Below are 19,361 nucleotides of genomic sequence, written 5' to 3' on the forward strand. Positions count from 1 at the left end.
AGTAGCCATGTCTCCTGAACACTGCATCAACGCCTCAACCACCTCCAGGCTGAAAGGGGACATTGGAGCAGTCTTTTCTGGGCCTTCATGAAAAGGTAAGAAATACCTCCACATGGAGGCCAACTAAGAAAAGGCCTAATGAAAACAAGCAAAAGAGAGTTGTTTTCTCCCACTCCCTGAGTCAGAGTGTCTATGGGTTGTCTCCTCTGTTTCCCCTCAGATGGGGTGGGGGAGGGGGTTTTCTCCATTTTTTGGTGCCCTATACCAGCCCTCCACTTCCCTGAAGTCTGCAATCCCTCGTGGCAGCTGCCGATCATAGGCACCACCATCTGGGGCGCAGGCCCTACGTTTGCAGGATTTTAAATAAAACTACTTTTGTATTTGTATATCTGCTCAAACAAATCCCATTAAAGCAAAGAGTGGGCAAGGGAAGCTCACCCCAGTTATACAGGACATAACTTTTATGTCTTGTTCGTACCTTGATGAAGGGTTCAAACCCAAAACATTGGTCATGTATCTTTGTTCGATAAGGTACACTGACCATATGAATTTCTCCAGCACTGTGATTTTAGTTCAACCATGGTGAATGCAAATTTTCATGTTTTACTACCTAACTTTCTCTTCCTCTTTAAGGTTTTTGTGATTTCATTTGTCCTTTCCTCTCACAGGTTAACAAAATAAATTGAATCTTGAACTGTATTCTTACAGGAATAGTTGATAAATCAGGACATTCAGACAGAATTTCTTTTAATATAAAATGCTTCTTTGTCCCCAGTTCTGCAACTTTTTTGTTGTTGCAAGATTTGAAGGCAGTAAACCAAAAAATGTAGAAAATAGCAGGACAGGGCCCCACCATTTAATAAGATTACAGTTGATCATGTGTGTTCAGTACTCTGTTCCTGCCTGCTTTCCATGATCCTTGGTCCCTTTAACCAGTTGGGCCTCATCTAACTTACTTTTGAATTTATCACACGAACTGGCCTCAACAACTTTGTGTGGAAGGGAGTTAGTTCCACAAGTTCACAACTCTCTTCATCTCATTCTTAAATAGCTTACCTCGTATCATTAGATTGTGACCCCTTGTTCTGTATTTCTCCAATGTTTGGACTATTCTTCCTGTAACCTGGCAGAATTAAAATAAAATACCTTGATGAAGGGCTCAAGCCTGAAACATTGATTGTCTCTCTTTATCGTTGTTCAATACAGGACCTGCTGAGTTTCTCAAGCATTGTGTTTTTACTTCACCCACAGTGTCTGCAGTCTTTCGTGTTTTACACCTGTCAGGATTTTGTTTTAATGAGATCTTGGTTCTTGAAAATTCGAATGAGTAGAACTCTAGTTGCTCCATCTTTGTTCATATGTTAGTCCTGGCATCTGAGCATTTTGTGTGGTGAACCTTTGTTACATCCTCAATAGCAAGAATGAGGGGAGAAAACTGCAGCATTGTTCTGGGACATATGGTTATGTAAAATGACTGAAAGACTTGTTCTGGATATAAAAAAAATATTTTCCAGAGTGATTTTTAAAAAGCTGAAGTTTTAAGATAAATTTTCATGCAAAAGTCGTGGGAATGATTGGTCATAAATTTAATGCGCCAGGTTTAATAATAATGGGGCTGATGTGAATGTGAACTTTTTTGTAAGCAATATGCAGTTAAAATTAGCGAAGTGATAACACTGACTAATAATAGACCAAAGGTGAAATTAATATTGCATTGAGTAATAAATGTAGGTGAAGATTAACTTGATTTGCTCTGTGGAAAAAAATCCTAGCACAGCTTCCTTTTTCATGAACATGCTAATTCTATTTAGAACCATAGAACATTATAACACAAAGTTTACTATAACCTGTGTATGGGAAAACTATTTTTTCAAATGTGTTGGTTGGATAACTGCAGATGAGATAGTGTGGCCTGGTGGGGGTGGGGGGGGATTATCAGTTTGACATCGATATATTTGAAATTTATCAGTGCTGTGGAAATATGAAAAGGTTTGCAATATGGAATCTGTATGCATGAGCTCCTGTAATTATAGTAAGGTAAATTTTAAGCCATTGGCTAGATTTTTTTTAGGGCTTGAGTGGATTTTGAAATTTGTTCTGAAGTGGTATCTATTTTGTAAGTTGGTAAATTGTATGACCTCATTGGTTGTGGTCCTAAAGTGGGCTTGTACATGCAAGGATACGATTCATAGAACGAAACAGCACCAAAATAGGACCATGAAGTCTGAGACCACTACCGAGCATCAGTTTGCTCTTATCCCATTCTTACCTTCTCTTATTCCTTCCAATATTCCACCTGATTCTGCCACTCACCTGCACTCAATGGGAAAGTTACGGTCACCAATTAACGCTCGAGCATTCATTGGGATGGGGTGAGAAACTAAATAACTTCAGGAAATCCATCTGATCACAGTAGAATATGCGAATTTCATACAGCACTAGAGTTCAAGTTTGAACCCAGCTGACTGAAGCTATGAAGCAGAAGCTTTGAAGGGGTTCACTTTGTAATGGGTGGCCCAACTGGTTGAAATTAGACTCTGCAAATTCTCAACATTTTAAGGCATTTTAAGCTGGTAATAATAAAATATTTCTTGGTATACATTTTCAACTAGCTATGTTGCATCTGCCATTAGTTTAAATTTGATTGTTTAATGAAATGAATGTATTATTGAGACTGCATTGTGATATGAAATGAACTGCTGTGGAAAACTTGTTTTTGTCTTGAGGGGTAAAATTGATTTACAGACATTTCACTTGAAGAGACCCTTGCATAATCTGGGGATTGCCCGGCTGCATTGTGTCATGGTGTCACTTTTCTGTGCTGCAAAGGATGACGACTAATTACTGTAGTTTGGCACATTTTTTAACCTAACTAATGGCAATTTTGAAGATTTTTTGTCCTTTCAAATAACTTGCTTGAAATCAAATAATGAAAAATGAGTTTGAAGTTGTTCTTAAAGATGACATTTTAACTTTCATCTCTATTTGGAATGAGAGTAGTGCAGATAAACCTGCGATTTGAATATTTTTCCTTGGTGTAAGCTCATGTTGTGTTCTTTCAGTTGCCACATTTGCCTGGTGCTATACTTTCCAAAAAGAATAGCTTATCTGAGCAGATAGTATCCATGCAGAAATTGTAAAAGGCTTGAAAGGAACTGAAGAATTACATTTGTGCATTCCCCCCCCCCCCATATCTGGAAAGTGGAGGATATTCAATACTAGGGGACAAGATAGCAAAACCATGCCAACATCAAAAAAAAACTGTATTTGAATGTATACTATTGGAGTTGTTTTTCAAAGTACCTGTTTGGCTGCAGCAACTAAGAATTTTGGGTCTATTGTATGTGCATTGTACTTGTGTGTGACAATAAACTCATTTATTGTAACTGCATAGGATTTGCATGCTGTCTGTTGTGTTGAGAAAAGGGTATCAGGTTCAATGGGTTCACAGAGACGAATCTGGACACAAGGGTTTGTAATCACATGTAACTTTTATTAACAGAAGAGAGTGGGAAAAGTCGTAACGTGAATAAAACAAAAGAGCATGAGAAAATCGTAACGGGAATAAAACACGTGCACATTTTATAAAAGAGCGTGGGAAAATGTTAAGCAGTACACAATGACTAATTCATACAGGCGGTGTGACATTTGCATACTATAAGCAGGGGGTCTACACATCTTCCCGGACCCCTGAATGTCAGGAGACGGCTCGAGTACACACTGTACATGCAGGGGTATACATACACTCTTGGATCCCTGAACGTTGGGAGGTGCAGCTCTATTGCAAGTATTGATCTCTAGCAATATGACAGCTCAGCTTCAGTGCAGTGCACACCTTACCATGGAGTGGTGTCCAGGATGCAAGAGAGAGTGATATGTGCTCTATGCTGGTGCTAAGTACAATGCTAATCTGTGTATCTAGCCAATAGTGACACTGAGTGATTTGAATTAGCCAATGGTAAGCTGTGCACTAATTAGTAGCCAGAGTCCAACCTTGACAGTCAGGTGATGTGAATCGCAAAAAGTTGGGTTGCAGGTACAGCACAGTAGAAATGTCCAAGGAGGTTCAGTAGAGGTGACATTTGATGCTGGATGTCATGACCACATTGAAGTTCAAAAGTTTTTTTGACCAGCTTGCACTGAGTTGCATTACTGTTTACTATAATTGTGGTAACATTTGATGCTGAATTGACATTGAATTTAACCTTAAAGATCATATGAAGTTCAGGAGTTCAAAAAAAAATTGAACTTGGACCAGGGACCCTCAGTTGGTTACAGGACAGTGAATCAATGTACATTCAGAATAAAAACAAATAGCCAAACCCAGTTCAAAATGGGCCCCCCCAAAAAACTAAAGTAACATTGGAAGAAGCTCTTCACAAGCCCAGAGATAATGTTGATGCTTCCAGACATCCAAGGAGCAGGCAGCAGGACAGAACAGCAGCAATATTGTCTTCCTTGTGCTCAGGCCTCCAGACAAACAAGGAGCAGGCAACAGGAAATTGAAGAACAATGCCAAGCCCACCTCACTACTGATGCCACCAGGCATTCCATGTTTCAACCATGTAGTCAATAACTGAGTGTTTTATTTCCTGAGCAAAGCCGGGTATAAATTTGAAACTCTTCCATTCTAGTTTTTTGAGATGGGGCAATGCAACTTTTCAGTGTAAAGAAGAAAGTAAATAAGATTTTATAAGAAAAATTGTGTTGGGTAAATGTATTTCAGGTCAAAGTTATTCATTGAGTCAGTGTGCCTTTTGACCCAACTTTTTAATCCTACTCACTACAAAAATTTCATTTATCAGCACTCTGCCTTGGTAATTTGTGTTTATATAGATAGTTCTTAAATGTTGAGAGAAAGGCTGCAGCCATAACCTCCAGACTTCTGGGTTTAAACATTCCAGACTTTTGAGTTTAAACATTTTCATAATGTGTGGAGACACTTGAGACAAATTTTGAAGATGGGGAAGGCTTGCTGCTCCTTTTGTTATTGCTCATGTCTTTAGGACTTTATCCCTAGCAATGTATGGAGCAGCTATTCTCATCCTTTTTCTTGGCTATGGCCCCCTTAGGACTCTGCTCAAAGTATATGGGCCCCATTCCCTGTGAAGGAGTCAAGTTTAGTTGGTTTCTTTTGTACTTCTCACCTACTGACTACATAAAACATTTTATGATTTCAGTCTGTGCCTTCCCTCTCCCCACCCCCACTTAAATGTGCTGTGGCTGATTTGGAGTATTTCAAGTGGTTCATTGTAAATTAGTAAATTCCTGAACAAATGCCATCCATAATCAACTGTGTAGGAACATGATAGATTATTGATGTTCTAATGAAAAACTAACTGATGTTCTCTTTCAGGGCCTGTAATTTTTTTTGGAATATTTTATTTATAATTTTTCATACAGGCTTGTAATCATATACCGCGACCTGCCAACGATGGCAGTTTACAATCTCCTATACATGTACATGTATTCCTTTTCTCCATGACTATATATATATATACACACACACAAGCCCGTGTCGTTGCCCACTCCCCTCCCCCCACCTATAAAACTAAACAATTTGTTCATAGGACAATGTCGATAACGATAACAAACACTAACATTCAGGAAATGAATAAGAGTATAAATAATAAAAAGAGAAACGAGAAAAGAAACCTGGACCATCACGGTTCAACGGACATCTTCAGGGTTGGTGCTCATTCTTGACTTTCCTTGATCGGGATCAGTGTGGGAGAGAGGGAGCCACAGCAGAGAATGGTAGAACAATCACTTCCATGCACCTACGTAGTGCATGTATGGCTGCCAAATCTTCCGAAAGGTGCTGTACTTGTTTCTCAGATTGTAAGTTATTTTCTCCAGGGGAACGCAACTTTGCATTTCCTTGTTCCATCGCTCGATACTAAGAATAGAGTTGGACTTCCAGGTCACCGCAATGCACTTCCTGGCCCCTGCCAATGCGATTAACACAAATTGGATTTGAAATTTGGACAGCTTCATTGTAAGCCTTATGTCCATTATATTCCCCAGCAGGAACACCTCTGGGTCCTGAGGGAACTGTTTACCTATAATTTTTTCCAGGACTTGGCCTAGATCCACCCAAAAGGGCCTCACCTTGGCACACGACCAGGTTGCATGTACAAACGTCCTGGCTGCAACACCACACCTGAAGCATTTGTCTGGGAGTTCTGGCTTTGATCTATGGATTTTCTGCAGCGTTATGTACAACTGGTGCAAAACATTATACTGGACCAGCCTTTACCTTGCATTAATGACCATGGTCATACTTTCCCGGCACAGGTCGAACCAGCACCTCTCATCGATTGTAATAGCCAAGTCTGACTCCCATCTTTCTCTCGACCAATGAAGGCCTGGTTTGGGTCCCTCTGACTGGAACAGGTAAAACATTGCTGAAATAAATTTCTTGCTGATCCCTATTCGAATCAGGGCCTCTGTGCTACTCCCAACGAGATAGGACCATACCTGGACCTAATACGTCCCATAGAAAAGACTTTATTTGAGGATAGCAGTGGAATGTTTTAACTGGTAAATCATATTTATTTTAAGCTATTCAAACGACATTAATTGCCCTTGCTCATAACAGTCCTCTATACATCTGACTCCATTACGGAGCCAGATGTCCAGAATATTGTTACCCACTGTCAGTGGTATTAATTTATTCGGAGTCCAGGGCGTTTTCGGTGACAGCCCCATCTTAATATCCAAATACTGGTTGATTTTGGCCCAGGTACTAATCATTTGTTTTAATATGGGGTTGCGCTTCTTCCCTGTGAACAATTTAATGTCCCTTTTATAAATAAAATCTTCTGCTATCTTCTCGCCCACCAGGTGCAGATCAATTTGTGCCCAGGATAGTACATCTCCTCCCTGAAAAGGGGAGGCGATATATCTCGACTGAGCCGCCCAGTAATATTTTTTGAAGTCCAGCAATCTCAATCCGCCTGGACTATCGTCCCATGTTAATTTTTCCAGAGACTCTTGGTACCTTACCATTCCAAAGAAACCTCTTAACCATATGTGAGAACTGTTTGAAGAAACCCTGGGGCAGTGGCACAGGCAATGTTTGGAAAAGTTATTGGAATCTTGGCAACACATTTATTTTGATGAAGTTGACATGACCCTGCCTACCAGAGTGATAGGCAGGGGCATCCACCTCTTTAAGTCCTCTTCGATTCTTCTCAGCATAATTTAACTTCTATAAATTATTCAAGTCACTATCAATATTAACTCCTTGGTATTTGATCCCCTTCTGTGGCCACTTTAAACTACTAATTCCTTTAAATTGATTATAATTACCCTCAGTGAATGGCATCACCTCACTCTTATCCCAATTGATCTTATACCCAGAAGGTTCCCCTTACTCCTCCAGTACCTCGTGCAGTCTAGGCAAGGATGTTGCAGGGTCTGTTAAATATATCAGTACGACATCAGTGAGCAAGTTAATTTTGTGTTCCTCCTGGTCCACTCTATAACTTTTGATGTCTTGATCCTGCCGAATGGCTTCTGCCAATGGTTCCATAGCCAGCACAAAGAGAGCTGGTGAGAGTGGGCACCCTTGCCTACTAGATCTGGTAAGTGGGAAGGCTGGAGAGACCTGCCCATTGGTTACAACTTTTGCCTTGGGTGCATGATATAGCACCCTAATCCAATTCTGAAAAACTGATCCCAACCCTGCCTTCTCCAGCAACTTGAATAAAAATTCCCACTCCAGTCTATCGAAGGCCTTTTCTGCATCCAAGGAGATGGCCAGACCCTTCTCACTTCTAGATTGTGCCAGAAGCATAACACTCAGCAATCTGCCAGTATTATCTGCTGCCTACTTTCCCTTCACAAAGCCTGTCTGATCCTTGTTTATCAATTTCAGCAAATGCAATGCCAATCTCTTTGCCAAAGCTTTGGCTAGGATCTTGTAATCAGTATTCAGCAGAGAAATTGGCCTATAGGAAGAGGGCATAAGCGGATCCTTACCCTTCTTCAAAATCGTCGTAACAATTGCCACTGTAAAAGATTCCGGCAGGGACCTTGTTTCCCTAGCCTGGTCTACTACCTCCATATACAGAGGCATTAATAAGTCCTTAAATTCTCAATAGAACTCAGGCGGGAACCCATCCTCCCCTGGAGACTTGCCTGTTTGCAGCACACTCAATGCTTTACCCAGTTCTTCCTCAGTAACAGGAAGATCTAATCCTGCCTGATCCTCTGGGGTCAGGCAGGGGAGGTCTAATCTGGCCAGAAATTCATCCTCTTGATTGAGGTCCCCAGACAATTCAGATTTATATAATTCTTCATAAAATTCTCTGAAGATCTCATTAATTTCCTTTGGTTTGTACGAGATCTGGCCATTCCCCATTTGTTTGTTTTTTTCGAAACTTTATTTATTAATTTTAACATATGAAGAAAGTAAGTAATTCACGTACAGAAAAAATACAAAATAAAGTAATACAAGTACAAAGTAACATAGTTAATACAATACCAATCTCGGCATCTCACCCTAAGAACTAAAAACTAAGACTAAAAAAACCTATTTTTAACCCCTAAACCCCCCCCTCCCCACCCCCACGATAAAGAGTGAAGAATTAATACTATTAGTATAATTTTAAAAAATTAAAAATATATATCTTAAAAAAAGATTGATATATATATATAAAAAAACAAAAAAATATTAATTAAGTATAAATTATTAATCCAAAAATTTTTATTATATAAGAATATACATGAAAAAACAAAAACAAAAAGAACTTAAACGAAAAAAAACCAACTAATAAAAAAAGAAAACATATATATAGAAAAAATATATAATAAAAAAAGTTTTTTTTAAAGAAAAAAAATGATTAATTCAAACTTATTTAAATTGTACATAATCAATAAATGGGGTCCACTTTACCTCATAAAAAGACATCTTATCTTGTATAGAAAAAGATATTCTTTCCATAACCAAACAAAACTTCATCTCTGAATACCACCTATCGAAAGACAATACATTTCTATTCTTCCAAGTACTCGCTATACATTTCTTGGCCACTGCCAGCGCTAAGTAAATAAAAGAGATCTGGTAATTATCTAATTCTAAATCAATCAACGGTTGCATATTCACTAATAAAAATATATCAGGGTCTAATACAATATGAAGATTATATAGATTATTAAATACAGATTGAATACCTTTCCAAAATTGTTGTAACCGATCACACAACCAAACAGCATGTAAAAAAAGTACCAGAAACCTGATCACAACGAAAACAAAGATCTGACTTACTAAAACCATATTTTTTAAATTTTTCAGGTGTTAAATATAATTGATGTATAAAACTATAATTAATCATCGCCAATCTAGCATTAATCAATTTTCGAACACTATTATGACAGATTTCAGACCAATCTTCTTCAGTTATTGTTAAACTTAAATCTTTTTCCCATTTCATTTTATCTTTATCCCAATCTATTTTACTTTCACTTTCCAACAAAATACGATACAAACCTGATATATAACCCTTTTTTGGAAATGAGAGCACATATTTCTCAAAATCAGTTTCAGACAGTAAATTCATTTTGACGACCGCATACCTGTTTTACAAAAGATCTTAACTGATAATACACAAATATAGAATAACCACTTATATCAAATCTCTTTTGCAATTCTACAAAAGAACAAAAATGACCTTCTAAAAAACAGTCAGATAAATTATGTATTCCTTTCTCCTTCCATTGTTTCAAAATAGTATTAGATACAGTGAAAGGAACAAGTTGATTATTATATAACGGTAATCTTCCCGACCACTTATTTTTCAATCCCATTTTATGTAATTTACTTGTTCATAAATTCATTAAATGTTTCAATATTGGTACATCTTATTCCATCGAAATAAAAATTCATTCGAAAATTTTTCAGAAATAACTGCCAATTCTATCTGTGCCCAACTAGGTGTATCTTGTGTGGCCATTAATGCACTAAGAAATCTAAATTGACCTGCTTCATAATAAAATTGAAAGTTAGGTAGCCGTAACCCTCCATATTGAAAATCCCACATCAATTTTTTCAACGCCACCCTAGGAAATTTTCCTTTCCACAAAAAATCCCTCATTACTTTATATAAATCCTTAAAAAATCTTTTTTGTAAACAACAAGGAATTGATTGAAATAAATATTGTATACGAGGAAAAATATTCATTTTTATAGTATTCTTCCTAATAAACCCAAAGGTAAATCTTTCCATTTAACTAAATCTGCCTGCCATTCCCCATTTGTATTGCATTAATTGTTCTAGAGGCTTGCTCTGCCCTCAACTGCCAAGCGTGTACATAATGTGCTCTCTCCCCCAACTCATAATATTTTTGTCTCGACCTCATAATAGGCTTTTCCATACTAAACGTCTGAAGTGTATTATATTCCAATTTGTGAGAGCTCTGTAATGGTCCTCTAGGCCTGATTCCTGAAAATCCTTCTCTAATTGGGTAATGTCCTTTTCCATTTCCTCCACTTCCCTCATATAATTTTTCTTGACCACCTTCGTATACCCAATGATCTGACCCCTCAAGTACCCCTTGAGGGTGTCCCATAAAAGACATTTATCTGAAGTAAAGGGCTAGTTGTCTTCAAAACTGAGTTATTTGAGATCTTTTTAAGCTACCAAACTCTTGGGTTTTTCAATAGCAAAGTGTTAAGATGCCACCTATATGCCAAGTCTTGCTGATCTGGCATGTCTATAGTCAAGATCAGAAGGGAGTGGTTTGAGAGAAGTTTCACTCTGTACTTGGCTTCCATGATTCTACCCTCTAAATGGACTGAAGCCAAAAAGAAATTATTCTAGAGTGGGAGTCATGTTGTTTCAAGTAGAATGAGTAGTCTCTCTCTTGGATGCATTCTATGCCACACATCTATTAAATTCAACTCCCTCAAAGTCAGTGGTGGCTTTAGTTCTCATTACATGTTTTGTGGACTTGTCCAATACAGGATCCATACATAAATTAAAGTCGCCCCCTATCAAAATATTTTCACTTCCCTCTGCCAAATATAGGGAAATGCCCTGTATAAAATTTTCATCATCAAAATTGGGGGCAAACACATTGACTAAGGTCCAGGACTCTGGACCATTACAAATCTACCCATTTTGTCTGCAGTCACCCTCTGCACCTTAACTGGAACACTTTTCCTTACTAAAAGTGCCACTCCCCTTGCTTTTGAGCCAAATGAGGAGGATATAACCTGGCCCACCCACTCTCTTTTTTTTAATTTTTGATGTTCCCGCTCAGTTAAGTGTGTCTCTTGAAGAAAGGCCAAATCCACCCCCATTTTTTAAAATGTGTGCCAAGGCCCTTTTCCATTTCACCGGACTGTTTAAGCCATTGACATTAAAAGAGTCTACTTTTATGTTCTTAGTCATTATCCCCAGGTTCTTCCCAAAATACCCCTCCTTCACTACAATCCCCCACCCCCATGCACCCCCAATCTCTTACCGTCCGACATTTGGTCCATTCTACCCGAGCCGCGAGAGTAAGGAAATAAAGAAAACAAGGGGGAGACAAAGACAATAATTCAAATAACTGAGCAAAACAACATGAAACCAAATGCAAAAGACATTCACAGTCATACTTCTCCTTAATCCCATACTACCTCCCTTCCCCACCTCTATTTTGTTGATAACCTTCTTTGATTACCAACAAACCCCTCATACAACAGGTTGTGCCACCGGCACCCATCAACTCCTTTCCCCAACTCCTGAGTTCACCAGGAAAAACTACTATTACAACTTTTCATTTGTTCGGTCTAACCTCTTTCTCAACTTCTGTATTTATACAATTTAGTTAACATAAAAAAAAAACCACGTTATTATAGTCCAAGGCATGTCTATATCCCCATACGGGTCAAATTTGTTACTTATTAAAACTACTGCAGGAGTTGCGCTCCCCAACGTGGGTAAGCCTGCGGCATATTCCTGGGCTCTTTCCGGATCTGTAAAAAATTTCTTTGCTCCTTCTGGCAATGATATTTTCAGGGTGGCTGGGTACCTCAACATACATTCATATTTCTTCTGCTTGAACAGTCTCCTAGCCGGTTCAAATGCCTTCCTGTCCTTCAGGAGTGCTGAACTAACATTGACAGTTGAGGTAGAAAAAGATTTTGTTCCCCTCTAACTTCTCTTTGCCCCGATCGCTGCCGCTCCTAATATTTTCTCCCTGTCCTGGTACCGCAACAGCCTCACCAGACAGAGCGTGGCTTTTGTCCGGGACCAGGTTTGGGGAAGGGGGGGTCTGTGTGCTCTCTCCACCTCTATTCTTTCACCCAGTATCTCCTTGCCCAACACCTCAGGGATCCAGGTTTGAAAGAGGCGCACTGGGTTCTGACCTTCCACCCTCTCCCTTGGCTCCACTATTTAAATATTGTTCCTCCTGGGTCCTTTTCCCCTGGGGTTCATAGCTTCACAGGGTCTCCCCTGGCCGTTGGACTCCCTCCTCTGGACTGCTGGATCCCTCTTCACTGCTGCTGGTGCTCCCTGCCTCCTCTGATCCAGCGCTGGACTCGCAGGCTGCTCTTTTTTCTCTGAAGTCGCTTGCTGTTGGGGCTCCCGCTGAGACTTGCAGTTTCATTCTTGGCCCGCTGCCAGGGCGGAGGCAAGTCTCACTCTCTCCTTTAGTGCCGGCAGCAATGCCGGTTTCTTGCAGTTTCCTCTTTTGTCGGGCAGGTCCATTCCCCACGGGGGTTGCCATTGCTGCCCCGCACCCGATGCCTACACAGATTTCACCTCTGGCCTCGCACCCGCTGTGAGCGCGTCTGACTTTGCGATCCTGCTGTGGGAGGGGGGACCCAGCCCTTTCCTTCTCTCCATGGGCTTCCAGAGGGATTTCTCTCCGTACCTGCCGGGCATTGGCACTGGATTCGTCCAGGACCTGTTCTCCCCATCTGGCGAGTTTCTCCTTTGGAGCTGCGGTTCCCATTTCGGGCCCTGGGGTGGCCCCGCCATTTTCCTCACCACGCGGCATTCCAGGCTTGTCCTCTTGGCGGTGATTCTTTCACACTCTTGCTTGCAGACTTGCTTTTTTTTGTAATGTTGCGTTTATATATAAAAAAAACTTCTCCCATCCTTTTTTGGCGTTTTGGACTGGTCAGTTGAAGTTTTGACCTTTTTTGTAATCAAAAATCCTGGGAGCTCTCGGAATCCTCCACCTCTTACTCTCCCTGCATCATGTGACCTCCTCAGGGCCTGTACTTAAGACTAGGTGCTTCATTGCATTTTCACAAACCTCACATTTACTTTCATTGCTTAAACACAATGTCAACAATTTCAATATTATCCAGCTGCAACACTTGAGTAGAATGTCTAATATTCAATGATACAGGTAATCCAGAAGAATGTGGAGTTTGCTCAATGGCCCCAAGTCACCATTGTTAACACTTCAAGCATCACTGGTGATCAGAAACTCAAATGACTAGCCTTATAAATATGGTTACAAGTGCATGTAAGAGATTGGGTATCATGGAATAATTTCCATTTTCCTCGAGGAGTACAACTCCAACAAGGAGTGGCACGGTTAGCGTAGCGGTTGGTGCAACGCTGTTACAGCGGCAGTGACCCAGGTTAAAATCTGGCATTGTTTGTAAGGAGTGTGTACACGTGGGTTTCCTTCCAGCCTTAAACGTTCAGGAGTCATTGGTTAATTGGGGTATTTGGGTGGCATTTGGGATCCTGAACACAATTTAGGGCAAAGTACTGTAACATATAATTGGTATCCCATTCACTACCTCAGCATTTACTCCCTCCACAACCACAGTGCAGTGGCTTCAATGCAATCAGGTTTACTAACTGCCACCTTTCAAGGTCATTTGGAGATGGTACCCTAGCTATGGATGCCCATGTGTCTGTGGAATGTTGCCACAGGTGGCTGTGAAAGTGAGGGTGTATTTAAGGCAGGTATTTGATTAGGGCATGGAGGGTACGAAGATAAAGCTGGGGAGTGGGGCTGAATGGGTGGATGCATCAGCTCATGATTAGAATGGTGGAGCAGACTCATTGGGCCAATGGGCCTACTTCTGCTCCTATAATCTTGTGAAACCGTTTGATGAAGAACTGCAATATAAATTTGGGAATTTTCACTTGCATAACAATTGAATAACTTTGCTTTTGATGCCAGGTTTCAAATATATTTACACCCATTCTTCAGCTAACTGCTTACTAGGATTGATGTCCTTTTGCAAATGGCATTTGCATATGTCGAGATGATACAGTTCAAAGTTGTGGCAGTGCCGTTCAAAACTTCCTGCAAGTTCACGTACAGTTTAGTCCACATCAGTTCAGAAATTGCCCATTGGTCAGGCAGGCTGCCCACTGTACAGACAGACTGCAAAGGCATGAGGAAAAAGTACAGGCTGAGTGGGTGGTTGATTGTTCCATCCTGTCTTGTCAAGCTTCAAGTCTGAACAAAATTTATAACAAAAAAAGTGTTTTACTCTTGTAATGTCACCAAGTCTCTGTTGTGAAATGGGAAGAGAAGCCCAAGTAAGGGATTGTCAGTGAAATGGGAGTTGGGGGATGGAGTTACTGGATTTTGTTTTTTGAGCTGTTCATGTTCAGCTGACCAGAAAGATCCAGTTGGGCTGCCTTCTCATCAATTGTTTTCTGTTCTGCTGACAATGGCTCTGCTCTCCTGTTGGTGAGTTTGCAAAATTTTGAAATTTGTTATGTACTCTGGTGCTGCCGAGCAGTGTGGTTAAGTGGTTACTTGGTGAAAGCAAAGTTTGAGCAATTCATTTATTTGTTCAACTGCATTTTGTATAGTAATATGGTTCTAGTTATGTGGAACCAAAGGAAGTCCAAATAGTCAACAAGACTGTAATACAATGATAATTTAATTGAACTCATTTGTGTTGAAGTGGAGAATACTTGTGTAACTTCTTACTGAAATAACACCCTGACTGAATGTGGCCTCTGGATTGTGGACATGTCTTTTGAAAGTACCCTGCACGTCCTCCTTTCTCTTTCCTCTTCCAGCAGCACATTGTGATCTGTGTGTCCCTTAGTCAATTGAAGCTGCTCTCAGTCAGTGTTTGAATATGCCTGATTAATGAGCAAGCTTTGAAATCAAGTCAGTTTTTGATCATCTGCTGCACCATTTTTCTCTTTGGCCGTGTTGAAGAACTAATAGACTGACAACATGAGAGTGTGCCGAATGTGGATTTGTATGTCTGTTTCAGAGGTATGCCTTTAAGTTAGAACTTCTGGGACTGATATCAAATCAGTTTTATAAGTCCTGATGAAGCTTTGCAAAACATTGGTTTGCCCACAAAAAGGTATTGTAACTATCTCCTGGGTTCTGAAGGATCAAGACAGGCGAGACGGAGAAACCTTTTTCTTTGGTGGAGGTGTCAAGAGTTGGGGGTCATTCGTGAACGGCCCAAAAAAAGACAAAAGTAACTTGAGGACATTTTATTTCCTGCAAAACAAGTAGTTGAGGTTGAGAATGCTTCACTGGGGTAGCAGTAGAAACAGATTCACTTGTAGCATTCATGAGAGATATTGATAAATATCTGAAAGAAAAAAATTCCAGGGTTCTGTTGCGAAGACTGGAGTGAGACTGGCTCAAACGTTCTTAAATATGATGAGGATTTGGCAGGGATAATCTGTCTGCAATTCTCCTATAACATTCAATGAAATTGGTGAAAAAAAGTTGCTCAAATTTCCTGTTGCACTGAGTTATCTAATTACAGAGATTTTTAATCACGTATATTTTAGTTGAATAATTAACAGCCATTTACTTTATATTTGCAGAATTCCAATGATATGCCAGAGACCATTACAAGTCGAGATGCTGCCAGGTTTCCCATCATTGCTAGCTGCACACTGTTTGGCCTTTATCTTTTTTTCAAAGTAAGTTTGCTTTTCACTCTTCCTTTTCCACAACCTTCAGATTAGTGACTCCTTAAATACTGTATTTGGCCCTTGATATTTGTTATCCTTGTAATGTCATGTGCTATGTTCTTGTTCAACTAATTGCCATATTTTCTGTTTTTAGATATTTTCTCAAGAGTACATCAATTTGCTTCTGTCCATGTATTTTTTCATACTTGGTATATTAGCTTTGTCTCACACTATAAGGTATGTGGTTCTTTCAACTCTTGAAGAAAAGTAAACTTTAAAATAAAACTATCTATGGTGTGTGCATTCATTGCAACTATTTTTCATAAATAATTTCTTATAACCCTTGATTTAACTGAAAAATAGGGAAATATTACAGTAATTGATGGTTAAAAAGATTCATGGATTCTGTGGCCCACCAGTGGAGTATTGAATGTATTTTCTTTAGTTTTTTTTAGAAGTTATGTAAATAAGCAATTGATTAGTTAGAGAACAGATTTCTTCAAAGTTGGACATGGCACATTTACCTTCTACATTATTGCGCTAGGCTTTTTGATATTTTGTAAATTTTACAATGTTCACAAACCGTTCCTGAAAGAGGAATTTCAATAATAATTTCATAAGTATCTGCTTTCCAAAGAGCGATGTTAATAAAAGCTCCTAAAAATTGTAAATTTAAAGGCAAATATCAATGTGCTGAAGTATGTAAATTTAAAAACTTAATATTTAAAAAAAGTTCCATTGTTCATAAATTACATCATAACAAATTCATGTTTTGAATATACAAAAAGTTGTAGCTAGTTCATTATTTACTTTCAAGGTTCCTTTTCTTGTCGCGTAATAGTATATTAAAAATGTAACATACATGATACACTTAGTTTTGCCTGCCATTAGGCAGAGTCGCTGTTAGTGCTGCACGACAGCCCTTAGAGTGAGAGAAAGAAAGAAGCAAGAGAGAGTCCCTTCAGAGTCACTGAATGTCCATGCTTTTGTAGCCGCACAGACTCCTATTCGATCCATTGGCAACCTGAGCTCCAGATCCAAACCTCCAACGTGATCAGGAAGCCTTCAATGTCCGAGGCCCTTCGAGAGCTCTTCCTGTCCTCAGCACCCTATCAAATCCTGGCTCTGATATACAGTTCCCATGAGCCAGTGTACAGCAACCCCAGCCCATGCGGGCCCCTGACTGTATGTTGCCTACAGTCTGTGGGAGTCCTTCAGCCACCGAGCCCTGCACTTGTTTGTTGCCATGGCTGCCTTCCCTTTTGGGACCTTCAACTGCTGAGCCCCTATCTGGTCTGGTGCAGTCCTGCAATTATAGACTAGTTCTGCAATAATAGTAGTGAATTATTGAATGAGAGTGCCTTCCATGCACAGTTAATTGTTAGCTCAAGTGATATCTCTCAATGGCAAAAGATGTATATCTTAAGCAAGGTACCTGAATGAATTATATTTTCAGTTCCAGAAGACATTTTCAAACAACTTAGTTATTTTTAGCTGTGAATTCCTTTGTGGATTACTGCCTGATGAAGCACTTCCCAAGATCTGTAAGCACTTAAATTTCTACTTGTGCAAAGTACTTCATTAGAATTTGTGAAAATTTTGGACCTTCTCTCGTAATGGTTTACTGGAAGTGGGTTGTTGAACGAGAGCAACTTTTAATACCTATTAAGGTAAAATTTTCGCTGTCCATTGTTTCTTTTTTAATTAAAAAATTCTCTCTTGATCAAATAGATCACATGCAGTCAGTGTAGAATTTTGAGTATGCTGCATAATTGGACTGAAACAAAACAATTGTCCTATAAACTGAATATGTAATCATATTGTTATGAGCCCAGAGGACCCCAAAACCCAGCAGCAATAGATAATCACCAAGACAAATGGTTACTTAAACTAAAGTTGCTTTTAATTATCTTTAAACATGAAAACAGAATCACACTTTATCTTATCACTATTGACTTAACTAGCCCAAATTAACCTCCTTCTAATTCTAAGCGTATGTGTATGATGTATGTGTAAATTTAAGAAAAGTTCTTTGGTTCACAGTTCAATTTCACTTCTCCTTCTTCCAAGTTCTCTGGTTGAAGGCAATTCTTATACTGTGCACAGAATTTAACATGTATAAAGTTCAGCAGGTAAATGTTTACCGCTCAGGAAGGTTCTTGTAGGGTTTGCAGAGAGAGATTTGCTGTTCCAGGATTTCCACAACTGAGGTACCACCATTAGTCACCTCAAGGTCTCGTTGATGAAACTTGCCCCATCAAGGTTCTCCAGATGGTAACCTCTTTCTTTCAGGCTAGTACAGAGTTTCTTTCTGTTCCACTTATTCTAAGAGAAACATCAGACAGATAGCACTTCCAGCCATCCACTGCTCTGGAACTTTGTTTCCAGCCAGCTTTTCCAGACTTTTTTCAGCTGTGACTGTTCAGTTTCTTTCAGTGTCCACACACACTGGCTGAGAGAGCTTGTTGAACTTGTCCTCTCTCTCTCTCTCTCTCTCCAACTGCTAGAAAGCCCATGTGACTCTCTCACTTGCAAAAAAAACCCACCTTCTTCAGCAAACAACAGGAGTTATCCTTCTGCTCCCATTTCTTGTCTTGGATAAACAAAACCCAGGAGTGACTTTCCTGTGAGTACACTGTAGGTACTTTTAAACAGCCAGTTTGTCACCTCCAAACAATGGTCTGTTCATTTCATGACGTCATTTCAATTAGCACCTACTTGTGAAATGTGCATAACATTCTCCATAGATCCTGCAATGTTACTGAATATGAATTCTTCAGTATTTCAAATAAGACCTGTTTTAAAATATGTGTATGTATGTAACCCATTAATTTTACCAAATTCCTCCTAATATTTATCCATTACAAGTTCAGAAAGGTTCTTTAATTTATAGTCCAATCTCACCTCTCATTCCTCCAAGTTCTCTGGTTGCAGGCAATTCTTAAATTGTGCATAGAATTTAACATTTATAAAGTTCACCAGGATTGGTGCTTGAAAGGTAAATGGTTACCACTCAGGAAGGTTCTTGTCGGTTTTTACTATAATGGTTTGGGATTTGTCATTCTGGACACCCACAACTGATTCCTTTTTTAATCACCCACTTCAGTGTCTTGCTGAAAAAACTTGCTCCCTCAGGGTTCTCCTGATGATAACCTCTTTCTTTTAGGGCACCACAGAGTTCTGTTTTGTTTCTCTTATTTCAAGTGCAACATTAGACAGCCAGTTTTCTCCTCTTGTATGAACCACAAGGCTGAACTAACCATTCACAACTAGTCTTCCAATTGGGGTTTTCCACAAGCTTGTCAGCTTGTCCTGTTCCAGTCCCAGTTGCTGCAGCGAACTGTATCACTGTAGAACTGATCTCTATCTCTCTTGCTCAGAGAGAAAAAGCCTGTTTGACTCTCTCTGCTTGCAAAACCACATGACCCTCCTAGAAGAGCAAGTTCCACTCCAGACAGAATGCAGCTCTGACAAGTTCTTTTATCTGTTGCC

General features: G+C 39.6%; 1 protein-coding gene across 3 annotated transcripts in view; it reads left to right on the forward strand.

Moving 5' to 3' along the window:
- The window catches only part of hm13 (histocompatibility (minor) 13), a 64,283-nt gene that overhangs the window by 1,196 nt on the left and 43,726 nt on the right, over positions 1–19,361 (forward strand). For 2 of the 3 annotated variants that reach the window (XM_069884294.1, XM_069884295.1), the window contains exons 2-3: positions 15,780–15,878; positions 16,024–16,106. In XM_069884294.1, coding sequence (XP_069740395.1) covers positions 15,780–15,878; positions 16,024–16,106 — 182 coding nt within the window. Of the gene's footprint in view, positions 1–6,309; positions 6,397–15,779; positions 15,879–16,023; positions 16,107–19,361 lie in introns of those variants that run through there. The other variant, XM_069884296.1, reaches the window with a different exon arrangement.

This window comes from Narcine bancroftii, chromosome 6 (assembly GCF_036971445.1).
Source record: "Narcine bancroftii isolate sNarBan1 chromosome 6, sNarBan1.hap1, whole genome shotgun sequence".
NCBI classification, from domain to species: domain Eukaryota; kingdom Metazoa; phylum Chordata; class Chondrichthyes; order Torpediniformes; family Narcinidae; genus Narcine; species Narcine bancroftii.